General features: G+C 51.4%; 1 protein-coding gene across 15 annotated transcripts in view; it reads right to left on the reverse strand.

The window, feature by feature from the left end:
• CAMK2G (calcium/calmodulin dependent protein kinase II gamma) overlaps positions 1–25,836 on the reverse strand; it is a 72,219-nt gene that overhangs the window by 45,990 nt on the left and 393 nt on the right. For all 15 annotated transcript variants that reach the window (XM_038743478.1, XM_038743475.1, XM_038743477.1 and 12 more), the window contains exons 2-3: positions 24,037–24,131; positions 7,698–7,757 (exon numbers count right to left, since the gene is read on the reverse strand). In XM_038743478.1, coding sequence (XP_038599406.1) covers positions 7,698–7,757; positions 24,037–24,131 — 155 coding nt within the window. The remainder of the gene's footprint in view (positions 1–7,697; positions 7,758–24,036; positions 24,132–25,836) is intronic.

A 25,836-nucleotide genomic window follows, 5' to 3' on the forward strand; every position in this document is an offset into this window, starting at 1 on the left:
TCTCTAACTTCACCCACCCCCCACCCCTGTGCTGAGCACTGCTCTCGCTGCTGCTCTCGCTGCTTCCAAAAGGACTTTCCTTTTAATTAAAAATTTGCTATTAAAAACCATTAAAGTGTGTAACACAAATAATCCTTTGGAAATCATCCGTCCCAGAAGCTAAGGACCAGCTTCTTTAGAGCAGTGACTAACAGCAGCAGGACGGTGAGCTAACAGGACGGTCCATGCTGCTGCCGACGGCCGGGCCCCTGGGATTCCTGCCGCAGCGGCATCGCCCCGGCCCCTCCCCCACGCTCCACTTGCCCACAGCAGTGAGCGGAGACCCCTCCCTCTGAGCGGCACGGCACGGCACGGCCCAGCATGGCACAAAGCCTCCTGTACATGGTGCCCAGGCCTCTCCCAAGGTATGGGACAACCGGGATGGAAAGCACTCCTTCTGTCCTCCAGGCAGGGATGGGGGGACGGACGGATGGACAAACAGACACACACACACACAATTGGGAGAAAAAGAGTGCCGTGCGCCCCCGCCACCCAGCCCCCCCGGCACCAGGCTAATCCTTCCCACAACTACAAAACAGGAGACAGTGCCAACCCCGGCAAACGGTGGAAGGAAGTTCAAGGAGCAGAGGAAATTGAGCAGGTGGGGATGGTGGGAGAGGGGGCTTCCTGAGTTTCCTGGCTCTAAGTGGCAATCCCTCAGCTCAAAAACAGCCTCCTTAGATCCTAATAAGTTTAGACGAGTGACTTCAGACTAGAAGACATTCTGTTTTGGCCCCGAGACCGGACAGACAAACCCAGAGGGGCCAAAATTTCACCCGCAAAACCACCACGTGACCAAAATTCCACGTCTCGCACGTGGCCTTGACGCACTCCCGCTTGCCAGCCCAAGAGCACACACAGCCAAATGGGGACCGGCCCAGTCAGTACTGCGCTGACTGTCCACAATCCCTTTTTTCACAGCATTATTGCTCTTCCCCGTTTTCTACTTTGGCACTTTAGCTGTGCTGTTTTGACACAGATTTGTAGATGAGTTGGGGAATGTTGTTGGAGGATTGTAAAGAAATGTAAATAAGAGCATCCCACTTTGGGTTGCAGCTTTGTCAGTCCCTGAGCCTACGCAACATGAGGAAGCTGCTTGAAAAATTAAGAAAAGACATGTGGGATTTGGCCTGGCACTGCAGATTTTTTTTTTAACAGTTTGATGATAAATGCTCTGTGTTTGCTACTGAAACACTATAACACGGGATGTAAGGGCTGTAGAGGGTCTCGGCTGTTGGGGCAACACAAAAGAAAATGGAATCTGGGGTACAGTCTGGACTCAGTTAGAAACTACCCACCCTCTGCAGACTTCTAAATAACAGGGCTGACATCAAAATCCAGAGAAATCACCCTCCATTCTCATAGAACACTTAACCCTGCTGCCGGTCTGTCCTTTCTAGCTAGAGGCCTTCCATGGACTAGTAGTGCCAGCACAACACACTCAAAAAGAGTCCCAGTTCCCTACTCCCGGTACCCATTTCATGGAGGAGACACTGAATCTTTGCCCCCAGACTCCCCATCTACACTAAACCTGACAGCCCTATTCCTGATCCAGTGGCATGTATACTGCAGCGGGAATCTGGAGACCTGAGTTCTAGTCCTGGTTCTCTTGGAGGCTGGCTAATGAGAGAGAAGATAGCACATGAACTATGCAAAGGGTTGCGTTCATACCATTCCAGTCTCTCCTCGTTACTCATTCATTCAATCGTATTTTTTGAGCGCTTACTGTCAGCGGAGCACTGTACTAAGCGCTTGGGAGAGGCCCAGCGGCAAGGTGCCTGGCAGGGATGAGAGAGGGCAAGTGGCACCGCTTGAACCACTAGCGGTATAATCAATTCTCTGCCCAGCTTTCTGGTCCTAGGGTCTAGGGCCTATGCTCAGCCGTCGACACCATCAAGTAGCTAGAGGTGGCAGAAAACCCTCGGCAACCCCAAATTCTCACCGATCTGCCATCTGGTCCATTAGCATCCCTGGGAGATTGAGGAGAGAAGGGAAGGATGCAACAAAAAGGCTAATAACCCTGGAGGATGAGGCGGAGGGAGAGAAAGGCGAGAGTGGCTTCCGCTTGCCCTGAATAAGCTGGGTCGGGATCCATGGCAAAACACCCTTTCCTGCCTCAACAATCAATTAGTTAGTCAATTAATGGTACGGACTGAGGACTTATCCTCTAAGGCAGTCAGCCAGATCAATCAAGCAATCAGTGGCATTTTTTGAGCACTTATTGTGTGCAGAGCACTGTACTAAGCATTTGGGAGGGTACAGTACAACAGAGTTAACAGACACGTTCTCTGCCCACAATGAGCTTACAGTCATTAAGGGGGAAGGCAGACATCAATATAAATAATTTATAGTACATAATTTAAAGATATGTACATAAGTGCTGTGGGGTTCTGGGTGGGGAGAATATCAAATCTGCCCCTTCCTCTCCACCCAAACTGCTAGCACATTATTAGTAATAATAACAATAATAATTGTATTTGTTAAGTGCTTCCTATGTGCCAAGCACTGTTCTAAGCACTGAGGTAAATACAGGGTAATCAGGTTGTCCCATGTGGGGCTCACACTTTTAATCCCCATTTTACAGATGAGGTAACTGAGGCACAGAGAAGTGAAGTGACTTGCCCAAGGTCACAGCAGACAAGGGGCGGATCCAGGATTAGAACCCATGTCCTCTGACTCCCAAGTCCATGCTTTTTCCAGTAAGCCACGCGGTCACTCATCCTATACTGCCTGGGTTTCTCCATCAGCCTCTTTGCTGACCCCACAGCCTTCTGTCTCTCCCCACTCCAGTCCATACTTCACTGTGCTTCCCAGATCATTTTTCTATAAAAACGTTCCGGATGTGTCACCCTACTTCTCAAAAAACTCCAGGGGCTGCCCACCCACCTCCGCATCACGCAAAACCGCCTCACCATTGACTTTAAAGCACTCAATCACCTTGCCCGCTCCTACCTCACCTCGCTACTCTCCTACAACAACCCAGATCGCACACTTTGCTCCTCTAATGCTAACTTTCCCACTGTACCTCGATCTTGCCTATCTCACCTCCAACCCCTCGCTCACATCCTGCCTCTGGCCTGAAACACTCTCCCTCCTCAAATCCAACAGAGAATTATTTCCCCCTGCCCGCCCCGCTTCAAAGCCTTATTGAGGGCACATCTCCAAGAGGCCTTCCTTGACTAAGCCCCTCCCCACCTTCTCCCACTTCCTTCTGCATCACCCTGACTTGCTTCCTTTCTTCTTCCCCCCTCCCAGCCCCACGGCATTTATGTACATATCTGTAACATTTCTATTAATGTCTGTCTCCCGGCCTCTAGATTGTAAGCTCGTTTGGGCAGGGAGTGTGTCTGTTTATTGCTGCATTGTACACTCCCAAGCACTTAGTACAATGCTCTGCACACAGTAAGTGCTCAATAAATATGACAATGAATGAATATCAAATGCCTAAAGGTCACAACCAGAGCTGAAATGAACGTGGTTCCTCGGGGCCTTGTTTCAGCAGCATGGCTCAATGGAAAGAGCATGGGCTTGGGAGCCAAAGGTCATGGGTTCTAATCCCGGCTCCGCCACTTGTCAGCTGTGTGACTTTGGGCAAGTCACTTCACTTCTCTGGGCCTCAGTTACCTCATCTGTAAAATGGGGCTGAAGACTGTGAGCCCCACGTGGGAAAACCTGATCACCTTGTAACCCCTCCAGCGCTTAGAACAGTGCTTCGCACATGGTGAGTGCTTAACAAATGCCATCATTATTATTATTATACTGACCTCCTCTTTCTTACCAACTGTTCTCACAGAAAGAAAACCACGCCAACATCCCCCCGGCCCCCCCACCCAACTTTCCCCTCACCACCAACTTTCACAACAAGAATGATAAATATGGAACAATTTTAGATTCCAGCCCTGCCTAGCATCAGTCCTTATCCTCTCCCTAGGTTTCACTGCCTGCCTGTGTTGCAGCAGGGAAAGGCTGGAACAGGCTGTTACTGTGTCCCTTTCCTGGGGGAGGGAGCAGCTGCCAAGTTAAGTAAAAACTGAGCAATCAAATGGATCACTTGTATTGCCACCCAGGAAACTGCCACGTGGTCCACGGGGAGCCCAAAGGGGGTGCTGCCACGTACGCCTCTAGAACTAGCTGACGCTTCTGAATGGTCCAAGCAAGCCAGGGACAACCATGCCCGGGTGAAACCATATACAAGGCCCAAGTCCGTTGCCCATTCTGGGGCAACCAGGGCTCGATTCTGGCCCGGAAACTCTGCCTCCCCCAGGGTTGCTGCGGGGACCCCAGGGAAACATCTGAATGTGGCCAGGTTCTGCTTGGGCCACCCATGACTCTACCAGATGGGCTTCAAGAGGAAAACCAAATTGGATCTGGCAAGGAAACTGGTGGGATCAGAATGCTGTTCTACTAAGGAGACCCGTGTGAACAAGGGGAATCCTGAGATGAGGAGTGCAATAATAATAATCATAATAATAGTAAAAAGTGTGGTATTTGTTAAGCACTTACTATGTGTTCAGCATTATGCTAAGTACTGTACTAAGGAACAAGATAATCAGGTCAGACACAGCCCCCACCCCTCCCAAGGCTCACGATCTAAGTAGGAGGGAGAACTGGTACTGAATCTCCATTTTACAGATGAGGTAACTGAGGCACAGAGGAGTGACTTGCCCAAGGTCACAGAGCAGGCACATGGTGGAGCCAGGATCAGAACTCAGATCCTCTGGCTCCCAGGCCCCAGGTTTAGGTCAGCCAAGGACTATGTTGCTGCTCATAATAATAATAATAATTATGATGGCATTTATTAAGCGCTTACTATGTGCAAAGCACTGTTCTAAGTGCTGGGGAGTTTACAAGGTGATTAGGTTGTCCCACGTGGGGCTCACAGTCTTCATCCTCATTTTACAGATGAGGGAACTGAGGCCCAGAGAAGTTAAATGACTTGCCCAAGGTCACACAGCTGATAAGTGGCGGAGCCGGGATTTGAACCCATGACCTCTGACTCCAAAGCCCGGGCTCTTTCCACTGAGCCATGCTCATCCCAGGGAAGAGTCACAATTATAATTTTTATTATTACTACTACTACTGAGTGCTAAGGGGAGCCCAGGAAAGCTAATCCCTCGGCTTTTTGAGAGCTCTGGTCTGGATTTCTGTTCCTTTGCCCTCTGCAGGGAAAAGGGGAGGGGTTGGGTGGAGGAGGGGAAAAACAGCAGATCAAGAAGCTGAGCCCATGGCACTATATATCCACGCATTCGATACAGAGAGACACTGAGATAGTTCTCAGCAATGAATGATGTTCCTGCAATGCAGTGCACCAATCAACAGAGCAGCAGCTACTCTGTGGTTATGAGGTGAGGCCAGGCTTGCTGGGCTTAGGTCCAGGCCCAAAGCCTTAGGGCTTTGGTGAGGAGGTTCAGGCCAGAGAGGAGGGGAAGAAGAGCCAGGCTAGGGATATAAGTGGAAGTGGAGAAGTCAAAAAGAAAAAGATGATGAGAGAAAAAGAAAAGGTGTGGGAAAGAAGAGGCGAAGGGAAATGGAAAGGGGAAACAGGAAGAGGAAAAAAGAGTGGTGGGTGGGTGGGTGGGATGTTTTGTAATTGGCCTTTGTGGCCAGAGACACTGTACCTACACAGGTGGAAGAGGCAGAACCGCTGAGGCCAATGGAACTATTTACATGAAATCTGTTGACAAGATTCCACTCCTGAAGCTGTATTTCTCCTCTTGCCCTATTTCATTTTTCTCTGCGAAGGGGAGATTCTGTTCCCTCAAATCATTTTCTGTGGAAGTTAGTTACACAGTGTATCTCTGTCCCCTTTAGGGGCACTGAACAGGGATGGAGGAGAGTAAGGTATTGCTCTCTGCCTCTGAAGTTTACGACACAGGTGCTCTGTGATTTTCTCCCGGGCCCCTTGGATGTGCAAGAGACTGTAATGATTCTACGTAAACTTTCTTCTCAGTGCTTAGTAGAGTGTACCACACACAGTGAGTACTTAATAAATACTATTCTACTTCTCCGATTTCTAGTCTCTATAATTGTCCCTCTCAATTTTTTTTTCAATGGTATTTGTTAAGTACTTACTATGTGCCCACACACTGTGCTAAGCGTTGGGGTAGATACAAGCCATTCAGGTTGGACACAGTTCATGTCCTACGTGGGACTCACAGTCTTAATCCTCATTTTCCAGATGAGGAAATTGAGACACAGAAGAGTTAAGTGACTTGCCCCAGTTCATACAGCAGACAAATGGTGGAACCGGAATTAGAACCCAGGTCCTCTGATTTACAGGCCTGCCCGTAATCTTTCCACTACATCACGTTACTTCTCAGAAACCAACGCAAACAACGAGAGCAGACGATAGCAAATCCCTCAAATCCAGCCTACCCTAAAAGACCACCCAGGAACTTCGGCTGGCTCAAAATGCCATGGCCCATCTGCTTCCAGGTGTTGACTGCATGGAACATTTTATTCCTCTGCGCCAGTCTGCACTAGTCGCCAATCAATTTCAGAGTGTAATTCAAGGTGCTGATTTTGATCTGTAAAGCCCTGCATCGTTTGAGTTCTGGTTACCGCAAGACATTTTCTCCCGTCGGAAGCACGCTGGAACCTGGAACCATGCAGATAGATGCGGCCAGTACTAAAGAAGAATCTAAGTTTAAGTGCTGAGGGGCTAGGGGCAGAATAATCTCGATAGAAAGGACAAGCCCTGGGCTCACCTCTTAGCAAGATCCCACAGGATCCTTTCAGGGTAAGATCTAGGCCCCCAGGTTTGTCATCCTGGAAAAGACTCTGATTTTACAACTCAGGTTTTCACAGAAACACTGCAAGATGCCTCCTGAGCCTCTATCTCGTGAAAAATCGTGATTTCTGCTCAGATGCAACCATGAGACTATTATCTGGCCTCTCTTCAAGAAGCAGCAAATCAAGGCTAAGCATTTTGCCAAAGACTGTTTCAGCTGAACAATGTAAAATTTTGCTGGAGTGGGTTGTGTCAGGCAAACCTCCTCAGGCTTTGGAACAAACAACAATCCGCTCCTGTTTCCCCCAGCTTTGGGAAGGGGGAGTGTGTGTGTGTGCGTGTGGGGTGCTTTTTATTTTTTTCCACTTCCTTGCATTTCAAGTCCAAGTGGCCCCTGAGATGCCCCCTCAGTAAGGCAATCAGGCAGGCAGCTTGCTTTCCTGGCTTTAGGGAAACACAAACCAGAGCGACATGGAAACACCCACAGTGTGTGCATGACACTTAAGCTGCAAGAAACTCTTAAAAGTGCAGAAACAAAATCCTGACCCTCGCGTGATGGCTTTAGGATGGCCTCTGGTGAGGAAAGCCGGTAGAATGGCCCACTGTTTCCTATACAGAGGGAGAGATTAGATCACAACCTGAGGAAGGGAAGTACAAAAGGGAAGACAAGGCCAAAGTCAAGAAGGACACACAGCATCTTAATCCAGTCAGGTGCTGTTTGATTTGAGACCAAGGTGCTCAGGCTCTGGACCGAGAGCATCCTCTAGCTCAAAATAGCAAAGCTGCTGCTACACTGCAAAAACTGCAGCCACAAACCAGAGCAAGATGACAGCATGCACACAAAGGTCTGCCTTATGGGCTGGAAATGCCCTTCCCATCCCCGCTCTCCTCGCTGAATCCCAAGAGCAAAGAACTCAGCAATGCTTACCTATGTTCGGGTGTTTTAAGAGTCGGCATATTCGGGCTTCACGTTCCAATTTCTGGTGATCTGCAAGCAAGCGAGAAAACAAAAATGTCACTTATCCCTTCCCATTGAGAGATGCAGGATCAGGGATATCCTGGGCACTGCTCCTGGTGGGGTGGTTAGATTCTCCCCCTCCTCCACCCCTTTCCTGTTCTGATCTGACCTAGCCTAAGGCTTCAAATAAAAAAGCTGCTCTTCTAGTCTGACTCGATCTCTCTCCCGTCTTTGGACAAACCAGACCTCTTGATGTTTTAGGCTCTGCTAGATCTCAATGAAAGGTCCCAGTGCCCCCAAAAGGGGAAGGGCAGCACTGTCTGCCATACCTAGTAGGGGTGGTCTGATGATCCCTTGCCTCAACTATGGAACCAAAGACTAGGCAGACACCAAGAGCCCAAAGTGAGAAACGCTGGCTAAAAAAAGCAATTGTCATCCCTCAGGGTGGAGGGAGGGCTACGAAGAGGAAAGTAGAGGAACAAGAGGGAAAGGAGGAGGGGAAAGAGGTAAAGGATTCAAGACTCCCAACACCCTGCTTAGTTCATCTTTGACCCTCCCAGCAGCCCCAGAGAGAGGCTTTCAAGTTTGTTTTCCTCTGAGGACACTCGAGACGACTATGATATTTATTAAGTACTTACTAAGTGTTAAGTGCTGGGATAGATACACGATAATCCGAACAAACCCAGTCCCTGTCCCGGTTCCTAGGAAGAAGCTATCTCTTCGGCATTTTACAAGTGAGGAAACTGAGGCAGAAGGAAGTTAAATAAGTTGCCCAGTCTGTCTCAACTCCCAGGCCCACGCTCTCTCCTCTATCCCTTACTGTCTCTTAAGTCTCCTGATGGGAACAAGATTTTTTTTTTTTGAACCTGGTAATTTTCCTCTTTTTCTAACTCTCTACCTCCAGAAACCAAGCTCTCAATCTTATTCACACAGAACGTCCCCAGATCCTGCTTAATTTCCTTTTCCCCTCCCAAGCACCAACACCATCACAGAGCATCCCACCAGAGGAAAGAGACTCCCTCCTGGCTCTTACTCTTGCTGGCGGAGGGAGCAGTGGGAAGCAGCACTGCCTAGTGCAGAGGCTCATCATCTTCCCCTTCCATCAACACTACAAGTACCTGGCCTAACCATGCCTGTCCTCCTGATCTCTCTCAGTTGTAAGCCCAGCAGACAGGAAGACCCCTGAGAGTAATTACAGAGTGCACGCTCCTTCCTCCTGCCAGTGGAGTGTCCAGCTTCGGCCCTGTGGCGTGGGCTGGAGAGAGTACGTACTGGGGTGTGCTCGCAAGGTGGAGTTAAGGCTGCCAAGGCAAAGCAGCAGCTTTCCCGATCCGTCTTTGCAGCTCAGGAATAGTCCTGAGTGGTAGCTCAATGGACTGGGCTACCTACCTTTTCGCTAGGTAGGTACAGAGGAACAGGCATAGCTTCTGGATGGATTCATCCACGCGCAACCTTCTCCTGCAGTCAGGCCACTGGGCAACTGGGCAAAGCAGTAAAGGCACTGGAAGAGGAGGATTCAGCATCCCTGATGGCTCCTGGCCGAGCCTGACTGTTAGCCCGGGTCCTGGACCACCCTTTTAAAGCCTCTTCTAAAGGGCGTGGGCACTGAGTTATCTCAATAATAACAATAATATTAATAATGGCATTTGTTAGGCGCTTACTATGTGCGAAGAACTGTTCTAAGCACTGGGGGGGGGGGGGGATACAAGGTGATCAGTTTGTCCCACACGGGGCTCACAGTCTTAATCCCCATTTTACAGTTGAGGTAACTGAGGCTCAGAGAAGTTAAGTGACTTGCCCAAGGTCACAAAGCAGACATGTGGCAGAGCCGGGATTAGGACCCATGACCTCTGACTCCCAAGCCCGTGCTCTTTCCACTGAGCCACGCTGCTTCAATGAGAATCAAGAGGCAGAGCACAGGGATGAAAGACTACAAAAGGGCAGAGAGGAAGAAGTGAGAACAGGGAGTAAGAGTTCCCTTACTGTGCTCCCTTCTGCTTGGGAAGCTGGGTGCCTGGAGGATTGAGGGGCAAACTGCTATTCCCCACCCCACCCCAAAACTCCTTAAGGCTGACCAGTGGAAAGAGCATCGGCTTTGGAGTCAGAAGTCAGGGGTTCAAATCCCGGCTCCATCAATTGTCAGCTGTGTGACTTTGGGCAAGTCACTTAACTTCTCTGTGTCTCAGTTACCTCATCTGTAAAATGGGGATTAAGGCTGTGAGCCCCCAGTGGGACAACCTCATCACCTTGTAACCTCCCCAGTGCTTAGAACAGTACTTTGCACATAGTAAGCGCTTAATAAATGTCATCACTATTATTATTATTAGAGCTGAATGGAAGGCGGGCTTTGCATTCCTTTGCAGAAGGCGCCCCCTCCTACCTCACCTCCCTTCTCTCCTTCTACTGCCCAGCCCGCAACCTCCGCTCCTCCGCCACTAATCTCCTCACTGTACCTCGTTCTCGCCTGTCCCGCCGTCGACCCCCAGCCCACGTCATCCCCCGGGCCTGGAATGCCCTCCCTCTGCCCCTCCGCCAAGCTAGCTCTCTTCCTCCCTTCAAGGCCCTGCTGAGAGCTCACCTCCTCCAGGAGGCCTTTCCAGACTGAGCCCCTTCCTTCCTCTCCCCCTCATCCCCCTCTCCATCCCCCCATCTTACCTCCTTCCCTTCCCCACAGCACCTGTATATATGTATATATGGTTGTACATATTTATTACTCTATTTATTTATTTATTTATTTTACTTGTACATTTCTATCCTATTTATCTTATTTTGTTGGTATGTTTGGTTCTGTTCTCTGTCTCCCCCTTTTAGACTGTGAGCCCACTGTTGGGTAGGGACTGTCTCTATGTGTTGCCAATTTGTACTTCCCAAGCGCTTAGTACAGTGCTCTGCACATAGTAAGCGCTCAATAAATACGATTGATTGATTGATTGATTTGCATCTGCACAGCCAGCCCCCGTCCCAGAGACGCATCATCGACCTCCTCCATACCTCAGGACATAGGCACCTGGGTGACCAAGCTGGCATGGGGAGGATGGCAGCTTGAGATGCAGAGGCAGCAGCTGAGGGGGAAGGCCCAGGGAGATTAATGTTTATCTCCTCACTTAAGTCTCTTACTGGCTAATGGTTACAGCCGCATGGCAGCAACAGGACTAAAAATAAGGGAGCTCAGGCATTACAGTGACTCAGAGCGGGCAGCCCCCACCCCCACATAAACACGGCCGACCACCAAAGAGGGCCACGGCCTGGACCCGGCCCAGCCCCAGGTCTCCGGGCTACCACGCTGGGTCCATCCCTCAACAAAATCCACTTGTCCGAGGCCCTCAGGGCACCGGGTAATTTCTCTATCCATCCCAGGCCTCCCAGGGTAGCTTTTTCGCTTTTCCCGGGAGGCCAGGTCTTGGTTCTCTGCAACCCACCCAGGCTCAGCATCCTTCCTCACTCCAGGGCATAGCCCAAGCTCCCGTGCAGGCTGCAGTCTTTGATGACCCACGCAGGATCCCAGTCCAGATCTTAGGGCTGAATTTCCACCCCCTTACTTCCCTTGAGTACCTAGTGTCCCACTGGACAGAGATGAAGTGAGATATAGGAAATGTTTTCCAACTCTGCTCGCAGATGCTCTCCAAAACCCACAATCAATCATATTTACTGAGTGCTTACTGTGGGCAGAGCACTATACTAAGCGCTTGGGAGAGGACAATGTACCCGAGTTATTCAGCCTGACCAAAGGACAGAAACTACAGCTGTTTTTGTGGACCTCGTCCCTGCTGCATGCCCATGCAGGGGGATGATGATGGTATTTGTTAAACACTTACTATGTGCAAAGCACTGTTCTAAGCACTGGGGTAGACACGAGTTATTCAGTTCAGACACAAGTCCCTGTCCCACAGGGGGCTCATTATCACAGTCTCAGTAGAAGGGAGATCAGGTATTGAATCCTCATTTTGCAGATGAGGAAAATGAGGCACAGAGAAGTGAAGTGACTTGCCCACAGCCACAAGCCAGACAAGTAAGTGGCGGAGCCGGAATAAGAAGCCAGGTCCTCTGATTCCCAGGCCTATGCTCTTTCCACTCATTAGGCGGCTTTTCCACTTTGGGCCTCTCCTCTGCATGTTTAGGGTGGGCAAAACATCCTGACTCTACTTCCCGAGGGAGGACTGCGGGCAGGTCCGCGAGGCTCCTTCACTGGTGTAAGAGCCCCTCTGTCCCCAGCCCCAGGACGCCCAGCTCTCTGCTGGGATTTCTCTCCTTCCTAAGTCCTGGGATGGCTATGGCACTCTGCCATAATGATGCTTTTTGCTCAATGAGCCATGCGGTTTCTGGCTACCACACAATCAGTGCCTCTTTACACTGTGTCCAGACGCAGCCTTCTCCCCAGCAGCTCCAGCTGTTGTCTCCTGTCTCTTTCTCCTTCATTTCCTGCCCACCAGCATGCCCAGGGCAGAGCTGTGGCTGGGAAAGAGGTGCATGCTCCACTCCAGCAGCAGCTGTATTTAGGCGCTGCCTGACAGTGTGCTAAGCGCTTTTACCTTTTCTGAGAGGAAAAAGCTCAAGGGGCCAGGACCCAGGGCTACATTTGGCTCAGAGCGGGAAAGATACAGTCCTACTCAGATTCCAGGTGGCTTTCTTCTACCCAGTGGTTCTCACATCACTCACACCAGTTTCAAGTCTGTATCAGAGGGGGCCAGAGAGGCGCGAGGCAGGGAAGGGAATGGAGGGCACTCTCACAGCCTCTCCTAGCAACACTGTTCCAGAGAAGAAGCAAGCCAGGTCCCCGTATATCCCACCCCCAGCAACAGGGCCCTCTCCCCGTCCTTCGTTCGGCCCAGCCCCCCCTTCCTGTTTGACAACCAGCCACTTCCCGCTTTCGCACAGGGCCACTTCCTGCCTCCTGTGTGTTACTGCCACTCGGGAACCCGCCCCTCACCGGCCCTCAGCCCAGCTCCAACCACAGCCCACTGCAAGGCTCCCTCACAAAACAGCAACAATAGTAGCTTCTGCTTTCTGCTCACAGCGAGAACCCTGCCGCTGCCCCAGAACGGAGGATGGGTTCGGAACAAAGGTTGCCACCAGCCCCACCTTTGGTACAGTGGACAGCAGAGTTCAAAAGAGCCCCGTCCCTGGGGGTATCTGGAGAAGCAGACCCCACCAGCCCCTCCTACCTGCCCCTAGCCTCTAGGGATAAAGGTACGGAGCATCTAACGAGCCTGGTCCACAGAGTACCCGAGTGGGCTACCCCACGCCATCTGACGCTTCCCTTGCCAGATCAGGGCTGAGCCTGGCCTGGGCCACGGGCTTGTCAGCCAGTCCGAGATGGAGCTCGGGGCAGTGGGAAGGAAGTGGTCATTGAGGCAGGGAGGGGAAGCGGCTTAGCTTCTGCACTCACAGCTGGTCCTAAAACATAGAGTCTTCCCTCTCCAGATGGCCTTGTCTTCCAGGCCAGCCTGAGGAAAGGTCAACCTCCCAAACCAAAGCTTTCTTCCCACCTGTCAGTCAGTCTGTCAGTCAGCCGTATTTATTGGGCACTTACTGTGTGTACAGCACTGTACTAAGCGCTTGGGAAAATATAATAACAGACACATCCCCTACCCACAACGAGCTGTAAGCTTACAGTCTGGAGGGGGGACAGAGACATCAATATAAATAAATAAAAAAATTCATGATACATACCAAAGTGCTGTGCGGCTGGGAGGGGGGATGAATAAAGAGAGTAAGTCAGGGTGATGCAGAAGTGGGAGGGAGAAGACGAAAAGAGGGCTTACTCAGGGAAGACCTCTTGGAGGAGATGTGCCTTCGATAAGGCTTTGAAGTGGCAGGGGGAGTAATTGTCTGCTGGCTGCGGGGAGGGAGGGAGTTCCAGGCCAGAGGCAGGACACGGGTGAGTGGTCGGTGGAGAGATAGATGAGACTGAGGTACAGTGAGAAGGCTGGCATTTTAGGAGCGAAGTGTGCAGGCTGGGTTGGAGCAGGAGAGTAGCGAGGTGAGGTAGGAGAGGGCAAGGTGATTAAGGGCTTTAAAGCCAAAGGTGAGGAGTTTCTGTTTGATGTGGAGGTGGATGAGCAACTGCCGGAGATCCTTGAGGAGTGGGATTTGGTAAGGGACCCTAAAGAAATGGACACCACCTTTCAGGGCTTGGCTAAGAGCCAGGGCTCTTAGGTTTTAGTACTCTCCTGAGTGCTTAGTACACTGTTCAGCACGTAGTGCTCTGATTCTATACTTCACGCCGCTGCCCAGATCATCTTTGTGCAGAAACGCTCTGGGCATGTTACTTCCCTCCTCTAAAATCTCCAGTGGCTACCAGTCAACCTCTGCATCAGGCAAAAACTCCTCACTCTCAGCTTCAAGGCTCTCCACCACCTCGCCCCCTCCTACCTCACCTCCTTTCTCTCTCTCTCTCCAGCCCAGCCCACACCCTCTGCTCCTCTGCCACTAACCTCCTCACTGTGCCTCGTTCTCACCTGTCCCGCTGTCGACCCCCGGCCCACGTCCTCCCCCTGGCCTGGAATGCCCTCCCTCCGCACATCCGCCAAGCTAGCTCTCATCCTCCCTTCAAAGCCCTACTGAGAGCTCACCTCCTCCAGGAGGCCTTCCCAGACTGAGACCTCTCCTTCCTCTCCCTCTCCCTATCACCCCTGCCCTACCTCCTTTCCCTCCCCACAGCACCTGTATATGTGTTTGTACAGATTTATTACTCTATTTATTTTACTTGCACATATTTACTATTCTATTTATTTTATTTTGTTAATATGTTTTGTTTTGTTGTCTGTCTCCCCCTTTCAGACTGTGAGCCTGTTGTTGGGTAGGGATCGTCTCTATATGTTGCCAACTTGTACTTCCCAAGCGCTTAGTACAGTGCTCTGCACACAGTAAGCGCTCAGTAAATACGATTGAATGAATGAATGAATGAATGAATTCTACTTACAACCTCACTGAGTGACTTCCGTCAGTACCTGTCCTTCTCAGTGCCTCCACTTCCCCATCTGTGACCCAAGGAAATTTTTCTGCTGAACTTGCCTGCCCACCCAACCCAGAATCTACAAGAACAAGAGCAATTAATACGTGAAATCTTCTGATAACACTTCGAAAATGATTGTGGTATTTATCAAACCCTTGATATGCGCCAAGCACTGTTAAGCACTGAGGTAGATAGAAGATAATCAGGTCTTATAAAGAGCTCACAATCCAAGTAGGTGGGAACCGAGGTATTGAATCCCCCCTTTCACAGATGAGGGAATTGAGGCACAGAGAAGTTAAGTGACTTGCCTGAGGTCCTACAGCAGATAAGTGGCAGAGCCGGACTTAGAACCCAGGTCCTCTGATCCCTAGGCCTGTGCGCTTTCCACTAGGCCACATGGCTTCACAATTGTCCAAGATGCACAGACCAGGTTAGGCTATTTTCAGAAAAGCGGCCTCTTTATATTCTCCTTACATAATAATAATAATGATGGCATTTGTTAGGCACTTACTATGTGCAGAGCACTATTCTAAGTGCTCAGGGGGATACGAGGTTATCAGGTTGTCCCATGTGGGGCATACGTGTGCCCCCACTGTGCTTCCCAAGAGACGGCCACTCTCTGCCCACCCCTCTCAAATACCCTGAGCGATGGCAGCCCTGAGGGTGGGCCAGGGATTTGGGATCTTAATCCATCTTTACCAGCCACTTATAAACAGCCCCGGGTCCTGGGCTCCGGGCAGCAGGAGTCATAAGGGTGAATTTAGCCACAAAGACACTCCTACAGAGCCGCCTCCTCGCAAAAAGTGTAGGTGGGAAGAGGGCCAGAAGCAGGATGGAGATTCAGGACCCACGTCTAGGGAAGAGAGCCCTCACCCAGGTACCAGAGATCTGCCACCCATACAGACAACAGACATGCTCTACACAAAAGCTTCAATTCTAGTGGGTTTAAATGAATCATCACTAGTTTAATTTCGGCCCTCCAGGCCTGGCCTAAGGAAGTGGGAAGAGGCCTAGAAAGAGTGTCATGGGTCTCCCGGATCATTTTCTGGGTCAGAAACACTCTAATCCATATGCTTCAGAGATTAGGGTCTCAGGGCTGACAGGCAGAGTTAACGGAGAGACGGAGAGGATCAACGGAGAGACGGCCCCGGATTGGGGAGGGGGCTCAGTTCCTGCTGCCCTCAAAGGAGATGTCTTCTTGCAGGGGGCAGGGAACCGTCTCACATGGAACGGGGATCACATTCTTGGTGCTCCACGGCCCAGGCCAAGCCTCTCGTTGAACCAACAGGGTCACCGAAAGAGGCTTGGGAGCCTTTGCCTGCGCTCTCAGTGACATTTCCCGCACGGTAACCGGCCCCAAGTAAAACATCCCAGGAAGCAGACCCTAAAAATAGCTCCTCCCAGGCCAGCGGCAAGCAGAGGGGGAGGGGATGGAGGAAAGGGGAGAATAGAGGAGAGGAGGGCACAGACAGGGAGGGAAGAAGAGAGGAGCAGGAAGAAGAGGAGAGGAACTGAGGGGAGCAGAGTGACACTGTTAGACATGACCCAGGCTTGACCCAGGATGACTGGAAGGCTGGGTTCGCATACCAAATGTATATTAACGTTCCCATGTCATAGTGGTAGAAACTTTGGGAAATAGGGCACAGAAAGGAATGAGAGAAAGGGGACCATCTCTCTCCTCCCCGGCTCTCCAGGCAGAGATGAAGAGGTCCCGCATGTGGTGGTGCCTTTCTGACCTTAATGACAAGTCTACCACCTCCCGCCAAACCTGGGGTCCGGTCTTGGAACAAGAGTAAGGTCAAGAAGTTGAGAATACCCAGCCTCAGGATGGCAGAACCACGGGCATCCAGTCAGCCAGCCTCTGGGTGCCTCTGTTTCCCCACTGAACTTGGCTCAGCTATGCCTGGGTAAGGGTAGACAGCAGGGGCCTCGAGCTGAGAGGCACTCGAGAGGTGCAAAGTGCCTCCGTGCTCCTGTCACCAGCCTCTCTGGCACCCAGAGCCTGGGTACCCGCCCACCTGCCACAGCTCTGTAGGCACAGGACCAGCCTGGGTCAGGGCACTACCCCTGCCCATCTTTCCTACTTCCCTCTGATCTCAGCCCTAGCCCAGGAAAGAGTTTTCAGTCACCTACCTCACCCTACTCCAAGGTGTTCCTCACCTCAGGCTTGGAATGTCGAGCCCACCCCCTAACTCTGCCCCAGAGGCTGAGTGCACTACCCCCTTGGTACTCCGGGATGGGACCCTCCACAGAAGCAGAGCCACAGCAAGTCCTGGAAGACAAGCCCAGTTCTGGGGGCTCCTTCACAGTCCATCCTACTCCTTCCAAGTGAGTCATCTCAATCTCTACTGACGCTGAAGGCCCTCGGGGCCAGCGGAGGCATGAAGGGCACTCGAGCAGCAATCCGCTGTCCCTGTGAGAAAGAAGAGACGCATGTGGACTGGTGTGCACAGATATGCACCCCCCTCACCCCCCCGCCCATCAATCAGTCAATCAATCAATGGTATTTATTGAGTGGTTACTGTGTATCGTGTAGAGCACTGTACCAAGCGCTTGGGAGAATACAACAGAATTGGTAGACACATTCCTTGCTTACAGTGAGGGGGAGACAGATTTTAATAGAAATAATTTATGAATTTGTACAATGTGGGTAGCATCGTCCAAATGCGATGCTAGCCCTTAGCCCACACACAACGCCGAACCTCAGCCTACACGTTCAGAACTAGATCCGGCCAGAGGGTGGATGGTTAAAAAAGAAAAAGAAAAAAAAAGATGGTATTCGTTATGTGCTTACTATGTGTCGAGCATTGTTCTAAGCACTGGGGTAATAATAATAATAATGATAGCATTTATTAAGCACTTACTATGTGCAAAGCACTGTTCTAAGCGCTGGGGGGTTACAAGGTGATCAGGCTGTCCCACTGGGGGCTCACAGTCTTCATCCCCATTTTCCAGATGAGGGAACTGAGGCCCAGAGAAGTTAAGTGACTTGCCCAAAGTCACACAGCTGACAGTTGGCGGAGCCGGAATTTGAACCCACGACCTCTGGGTCCAAAGCCCGGGCTCTTTCCACTGACCCACGCTGCTTCTCTAAGCAGCGTAGATACAACCTACAGGGTTGGTAGGTTGATACAATCTACAGGGTAGATACAACCTAATCAGGTTGGACAGTCCCTAACCCTCATGGGGCTCACAATCTTAATCCCCATTTTACGGATGAGGTTACTGAGGCCCAGAGAAGTTAAGTGATTTGCCCAAGGTCACAGACACCAATGTAGCCATCAAAGGGGGAGCAGGAATTTCTTCCGGGCCGTCCCTGCCTCTGCCCTAGAGGAGCCACGGAGGAGCTCCATCCTGTGTTGGTGGTCACCCTTCCTCACCCTCCCTTAGTGTGGTCTCACCCTCAATTCCCGCCATGTGGGTAAAGCGAGCGTCCCTCACCTTCCTTCCCCTATTGACGCTCCTGCCCTCTGGCCTCTCACCCCACCCAGATCCTCAGCAGGAAAGTATCTCAGGGATGCCGCAAGGGACACAAATATCATTAGGGGCTAGTCAGGCCAACTCCCGGGGGGGGCGGGGGCTTTCTGCTGGCACCATCCAGACAGATCCCATTTCAGCCTCAAGGCCTAGGAACGGCCTCCTCTCCTCTCATAGCCCGGCAGTCAACACGCAGCAATTCTCAGCCAGCCGGCCAGCCGGCCAGCCCGGCACTGACTCAGACACTATACACATACAGAAGTGGGACACGGGAACAGGCACACAATCGCGGAGAAGCGCACATACATACCAGTCAGTGACAGACACTCTGGCTGGAGAGGAGTTCAGAGCAGCAGCTGCAGCCAAGACACCATCCATCTGGCAAACTCCAGAGGCCAGACTGACAAGTGCACCTCACACTGCCACTACTGCTACCACGGAGGAGGCCCTCTCCACCACTTCCCTGCTCAGCAACAATAGGGAATTTGGGGAGGGGGAATATCAGACAGTGCCCCCCGCAAATGGAGGAGCTTTTGGCACGGTTGACAAGATACCAAGGAGAATACTAAGGGTCGCCCTCCACCTTGGCGATACAGGGACAGAGAGGTAAGCGACTTTGGCCATTTACAGGCCAGGAGAACAGCTTGGGCCTTGGTCATCATCATCATCATCATCATCAATCGTATTTATTGAGCGCTTACTATGTGCAGAGCTCCTCTACAGCCAGCCAGGGCTGAAGGGACTCTAGATTCAGGGCCACCCTTAGCTCCAGCAAGGGCAGTGGATAGCAGTAGTTGGGGCTGAACAGGCATTTCCCATAACCAGCCCGAGACCAGCTAAGCCCAGAGTCAGGAAAGGAGTGGCAGCCCTGATCCTCAATCCTCAACCCCTCCCAATAGAGAAGCAGTGTGACCCAGCGGAAAGAGTACTGGCCTGGGTGTCAGAGGACCTGGGTTCTATTCCTAGCTCTGCCACTTGTCTGCTGTGTGACCTTGGGCAAGTCACTTAACTTCTCTGGGCCTCCTTTTCCTCATCTATAAAATGAGGGTTCAATACCTCTGCCTTAATCTGTGAGGCCCTTGTGGGACAGGGATTGTGATCTCTCTGCATCATCATCAGCAGCATCAATCCTATTTATTGAGCGCTTACTATGTGCAGAGCACTGTACTAAGCGCTTGGGAAGTACAAATTGGCAACATATGGAGACAGTCCCTACCCAACAGTGGGCTCACAGTCTAAAAGGGGGAGACAGAGAACAAAACCAAACATACTAACAAAATAAAATAAATAGAATAGATATGTACAAGTAAAATAAATAAATAAATAGAGTAATAAATATGTACAAACATATATACATATATACAGGTGCTGTGGGGAAGGGAAGGAGGTAAGATGGGGGGATGGAGAGGGGGACGAGGGGGAGAGGAAGGAAGGGGCTCAGTCTGGGAAGGCCTCCTGGAGGAGGTGAGCTCTCAGTAGGGCCTTGAAGGGAAAACTGCATAAACTGTAATAATAATAACTGTAACTGTAATAATAATAACGGCGCTTGTTAAGCGCTTACTATGCGCCAAGCACTGTTACCAGCCCTTGGCACATTGCAAGCGCCTAACAAATACCACCGTTCTTGTAATTATAATTATTATTATTAGAGGGGAGAGATTCCCATCACTTTTCCATGTCCCTGCCCTGAGACCACTGGCCATCTACAAAAATCAAGGATAGGGAATAAGAAATGTCTACTAAAATCAATCACTACCAACCACACTTGCTGCAGGGCAGGGGCAGGGGCAGTGCCCCCCTATCTCCTGACCCAATCCACTAAAGTCCACAAGCAGCTCACCAAGGGATACAAGCCATCCTTTATGAGCCCAGCTGCCGTGCCGGCCATCCCTCCAGTGACCATTATCTGCCCTATCCTGAACCTAGCTCAGAAGCCCTCAGGCCAAGGGGTCAAGACAGGAACACCAAAACTTACAACTTGTCCCTGCCACCCTCAGGATGCATCTTATTGATTATTCCCTCCCACCAATCCAGCCCAAATTTTGTGGGCAGGGAATGTGTCTACCGACTGTTGTTATACTGTATTCTCCCAAGGGCTTAGTACAGCGCTTTGCCCACAGTAAGTGCTCAGTCAATACCACTGATTGAAAATATGATTTATGGGGTGATTCACTGAAAGTTTAGCCTCCTAAAAGTGCAGATGTGTCCTCCTCCAAAGAGACACTTAAATCCCAGGGCAAGGAGTTTTCCCACTCCCGCAGTCAGAGTCGCCCGATTCTTGTTTTCTCCGGGTTTGGAAGCTCAACCCCACCATGCTCTACACTTCCGCAAACACTCCTCTCTTCCCAGAAGTGATTATGGGTCTTAGAGGTAAGAAAAGTAGAGCAACTCCTTTCTCCAAGCAGGAGAAGAAAAGACAAATCTCTAAACAGAAAGGGAGCAGGCAAAGAGACTTGGAAGAAACAACAACTGATCGAGATTCTTGGCGGGGAGCCGGGGGGGCTGTTGAGGAGGGGTCCCAAGAGCCCACTGCATCTGCATGCCCACCACACCCCTGGGCATGGTAATCCAATACCTGCCTCGTCTTAGACAGACAGTGGAAAGGTGAAATCCAGCCCGAGCTGCTCCAGCACCTTTATAAAATATACAGCGTAAACTGAGCGGCCGTTGGAGAACCACGCTCTCGACTTCAGGGCCCCAGGAGGCAGCAGCTCTGCATGGCATCATGCCCCTTCCCCGGATGGCACTGTGTCCTTCCGCCACAGCTCTCCCCCCACCTCCCTGACCCTGGGTCCTCCTTCCCTGAACTCCCAGTCATCCCGAACCCACAAGACACTGCACCTCAAAATCCTAGTGTCGTTATTCACCCCCTTGAGGTGTCCATTTTAATCCTAGTGTCGTTATTCACCCCCAAAATGGACACATCCCTTCCACCCTCGCCCTGAAATTGTCACTCAGAAGTTTTCACCTACAGCACCCCCATCACCTATGTCTGTTGTGTTGATCTGGGCTTGAAGATCTCTGCCTCTCTGACTTACATAAAAGCGGGGAATCACTGCTCCCAGAGAGACGATCCACTACCCGAGCCCACCCTTCCAGAGAGGGGCCCTCGGCCAAGGCACTGTTCCTGAGGGCCAGAGTGGGCCAAGTCCAGAACCCCAGTGGGAGCCCCCCAGCAGATACCACACTTTGGGAGGGGGCCTCTGTGACTCTCAAGGGAAAAGGGGGCTCTGAACAGGAGAACGGTGAAGCAGAGAGCAGGAGCTCTACAGAAAACTGTTCCACACAACTGCAGCTTCAAGCTAGGGTGATCCTCAGATTCCAAGAGAGCACATTGAGCTGCAAGTGCCCCCTCCATCCCGTAGCCCATAGGCAAGAAGGTATTGCTGAGGCAAGAAGAAGCCATCTAGGGAATCAGAACTCCTGGTTCCCATCAGGTCTTGTTGGCCTTGGCTATGCAATGATGGGGATGCATTCACAGCCCTCAATCAGTCAGTCAATCAGTGGTATTTACTGAGCACGTACTCCTCTGCCTGTCCCCACCACCACCACCACCTCTGTCCCAGGGCCTTGAGATGACCCTTGGCAGTGAAAGGGAAGGGGCGAGATTCTCAGTTCAGACAGTCCCAACAGTGGGAGGAGAGGACCCTGACCATCCACAGGTTTCTATGACAACTATCACCATGGAAGCAAAGTGCCCAAGTGGAAAGGAAACAAATGAGCAAATGAACTTGATAGCAGATGCCCAGGGACAGGAGACCACACATAGGAGCGGGGGAGGAAAAGCCCAACCACCAACAGCCCTAGACAGGAGAGGAGGCGTATCCCTGCTTCAGGGTCCCCGAGCAACTGAAAGCACCCAGGTGCAGAGGCCCATTGCTTCCTGAGGCTCATCTCCAGGCTCACTTCATCCTGCCACCACTGGGTCCCGGCCCCTTTGCCTGGCTGGCACGACTCCCGTCGCCTTCCATTTCCCAGAGATTCAGGAATGTGCTGGCCTTGGCTGCAGGCTCCCCTTGCACCCTTGACTGTCCGGGAACATCAACACCCAGGCCCGCGCTCCCCACTGGGACCCACTGCCTGCTGCCGAGAGGACCTCAAGATGATCAGGGCTTTCCATTTTTTACAATTTAATGGCCTTTGTTAAGCATTTACTCCGTGCCAGGCACTGTGCTGTAGCAAGCACTGCGGTAGCTACACGCTAATCAGGTGGGACACAAAACTCTTAATCTCCATTTTACAGATGAGGTAACCGAGGCACAGAGAAGTGAAGTGACTTGCCCGAGGTCATACAGCAGACAAAGAGTGGAGCCGGGATTAGAACCCAGGTCTTTCTGACTCGCTCCATCCACTAGGCCACGCTCCTTTCCTGTCATCATCATCATCAATCGTATTTATTGAGCGCTTACTATGTGCAGAGCACTGTACTAAGCGCTTGGGAAGTACAAATTGGCAACATCTAGAGACAGTCCCTACCCAACAGTGGGCTCACAGTCTAAACGGGGGAGACAGAGAAGAAAACCAAACATACTAACAAAATAAAATAGAATAGATATGTACAAGTAAAATAAATAAATAAATAAATAGAGTAATAAATATGTACAAACATATATACATATATACAGGTGCTGTGGGAAAGGGAAGGAGGTACCCAGTCCTCCTCATCCGCCTCACTGGATAATGCACATCTCCAGAGCCTCGCTCCCACCCTAAAGTTGCATAGAGTCAGTTGCTCTTCACCTTGCAGAGACACAGAAGTCAGGACTGGGAGACCTGCCCCACACTTGAGCAGATGTTAGAGGTGTGAAATGCAGGGTGCAGTTGACCCCCTCCCCCCCACCAGCCGCTGGGCCACTAAGAAAAGACTCCAGAGTCAGGCAGAGTGCCAGCCACAGCACCACATCCTGCCCTCCTGCCCCTTAAGCAGCTGCAGAGCACCAAGGCCAGGACCATCCTCCCCACGCCCCCCGACCCGGACCCCTCCTGGCCATTGGAGCGCTCCTCGTGCCCAGGCCACTTCACGTTAGGTTTCCTGGTTTGTATATTCACTGTTGTCCTCCACTCGGGAGAGATTGCATCTGCTACTGCACTGCTAACTTTGTAATTTGATCAAAAAAAGCAATCAAGTTCATCTGGCAGGATTTGTTCCCGAGGAGCCCTCGCCAGTACCAGCTTCCCCTGATGTTTACAGATTTTCTGCCCCTGGGAGTCTGTTCAGCTGCCTGGCGGGCAAGGGGAGGCAATGACTGTCAGGACTGTCGTACTTCTGTTTTCAACCTCAACACCACCCAGGGATGCAGCCAGGACAGGACAGGGTCTGTCTTCACAGCCAGGATGGGCCAAGAGCTGCTATTTTTGACCCAGAAGAAGCAGCGGCGCCCATCAGACCTGATCCAATCCCCTCTCCACAAACCCCCGAGTTAGGGACCCCTAATCCCTACGACGTGCTGAACCACAGCTATACGTCAACGATTCACATTACCTCCCGGCAAACCCTGCCTCTCAAGGATTGCGACTCCTTTCCCCTCGCCCAATTCGTACTACCTAAGGAAGGACCGAGACCCTTCGCTCACACAGTTATGAGCGGCCCCGGCCAGCCCTACTACAGCAGAAACCAGCGCCACCTCAGCATTTCCAGCATTTTCCCATCCCCTCTCCCCTCCTCACCCAAGGACTTTCTTCTCCTCCAGAAATGCCAGTCCCCCCCAAACAGCTTTCTGGTCCAGCTCTTGCTCCTATTTTTTGCAGGCCCACGGTCTCTGGGGGCAAACCTGGCCTACTTCCCTAGACTGCCTCTCCCTTCCCAAGAGCTGATGGACACCACGGTCTCACTGTTCCCTCAGGACAGGACAGAGGGGCCGGGGCTAAAGCACTCACCCCGGGCGGACAACTTCTTGGTGTTGATGATTTTGGCTGCGTACTCCTGAGTGGAGGTTTTCTTCACGCATCTGCGGACCACAGAAAAGGCCCCCCTGGCAGAAGAGACAGATAAAAGGTGGGATAGCAGATTTGGGCAGGGGAATCTTCCTCCCCTACTTCCCCCTCCACACACACACAGACACGTAGGGCCTTGGAACAAGAACTGGGAAATGGATTGGCGAAAAGTCTTTCTCACACCCAACGGACACGCACACGGACGGACGGATGGGGGACGGATGGGCTCTCATCCCCCCACACTGTACCTCAACACTGTGCCCTACATCCCGGAGCGGCTTGGGGCACGAGTCAGTGGGGTGCATAGAGGTCAAGTAAGCTACCCATCTCACCTCGGAAAATAGATGAGGGTGGGTTGGGGGGACTGCCTGGGGGAGGGAGGGGGACCCAGGATGATCTGGGGACGGCAGCGGCTGAAGGAAGGACAATCTGCCAACCCCAGAGAAAGCCCTGGCACTGGAGAGAAGGCACGGGAATTTAGTTCGTTCATTCGTTTTTATTGAGCGCTTACTGTGTGTAGAGCACTGGACTAAGTGCTTGGGAAGTACAAGTTGGCAACACATAGAGACGGTTCCAGGCTGTCCCCGTCTCCTCTTCCCGACCCACCGCCCCGACTCCCCCTCAGGGGTCGGCAGCAGCAGCAGCAACATCATCCCCAAAGAGAGAAAGGCCTGAAGGGCAGTCCGGGAGTTGTCTGCCTGTCTGTCTGTCAGCCGGGGAAAGGGTGGGCCAGGAGAGCCAGGAAGCCCGGCCAGGAAGGTTCCCCTTCAGCTGCAGCTTCTGTGTCCGAGAATTGGACTCTCCACCCTCTAGCCCTGTCCCTCCGTGGGGGGGGGTGCAAATGGAGAGATGCATGTGTGTCCGTCTGTGTGCATATGGAGAGATGCATTTGTGTCCGTCTGTGTGTATATGGAGAGATGGATGTGTGTGTGTGTGTGTGTGTGTGTGTGTGCATACGGAGAGATGCACGTGTGTGCGTCTGTGTGCATATGGAGAGATGTGTGTCCATATAGAGAGATACATGTGTGTCCATATGGAGAGATGTGTGTGTGTCCATATGGAGAGATACATGTGTGGTGTGTACGCATATGGAGAGATACATGTATGTGCATATGGAGAGATGCATGTGTGTCCATATGGAGAGATACATGTGTGGTGTGTATGCATATGGAGAGATGCATGTGTGTCCATATGGAGAGATACATGTGTGGTGTGTATGCATATGGAGAGATGCATGTGTGTCCATATGGAGAGATACATGTGTGGTGCGTGTATATGGAGAGATGCATGTGTGTCCATATGGTGAGATACATGTGTGGTGCGTACATATGAAGAGATACATGTGTGTGCACATGGAGAGATACATGTGTGTCCATATGGAGAGATACATGTGTGGTGCGTGCATATGAAGAGATACGTGTGTGTGCATATAGAGAGATGCATATGTGTGCATATGGAGAGATAGGCACTTAGTCCAGTGCTCTGCACACAGTAAGCCCTCAATAAATACGATTGAATGAATGAATGTGTGCGCATCTGTGCGCATATAGAGATGCACGTGTATCTGTGTGCACTTGGAGAGATACATGCGTGTGCAAGCGTGTGAATAGGGAGAGATGGATGTGTATGTTTCCGCGTGCATACGGAGAGGTGCGCGTGTGTGTCCGTGGGCATACGAAGATGCATGTGCGCGCGTCTGTACGCATATGGAGAGATGCATGCGTGTGCATGTGTGCATGCGTG

This window comes from Tachyglossus aculeatus, chromosome 3 (genome assembly GCF_015852505.1).
Source record: "Tachyglossus aculeatus isolate mTacAcu1 chromosome 3, mTacAcu1.pri, whole genome shotgun sequence".
Classification (NCBI taxonomy): Eukaryota; Metazoa; Chordata; class Mammalia; order Monotremata; family Tachyglossidae; genus Tachyglossus; species Tachyglossus aculeatus.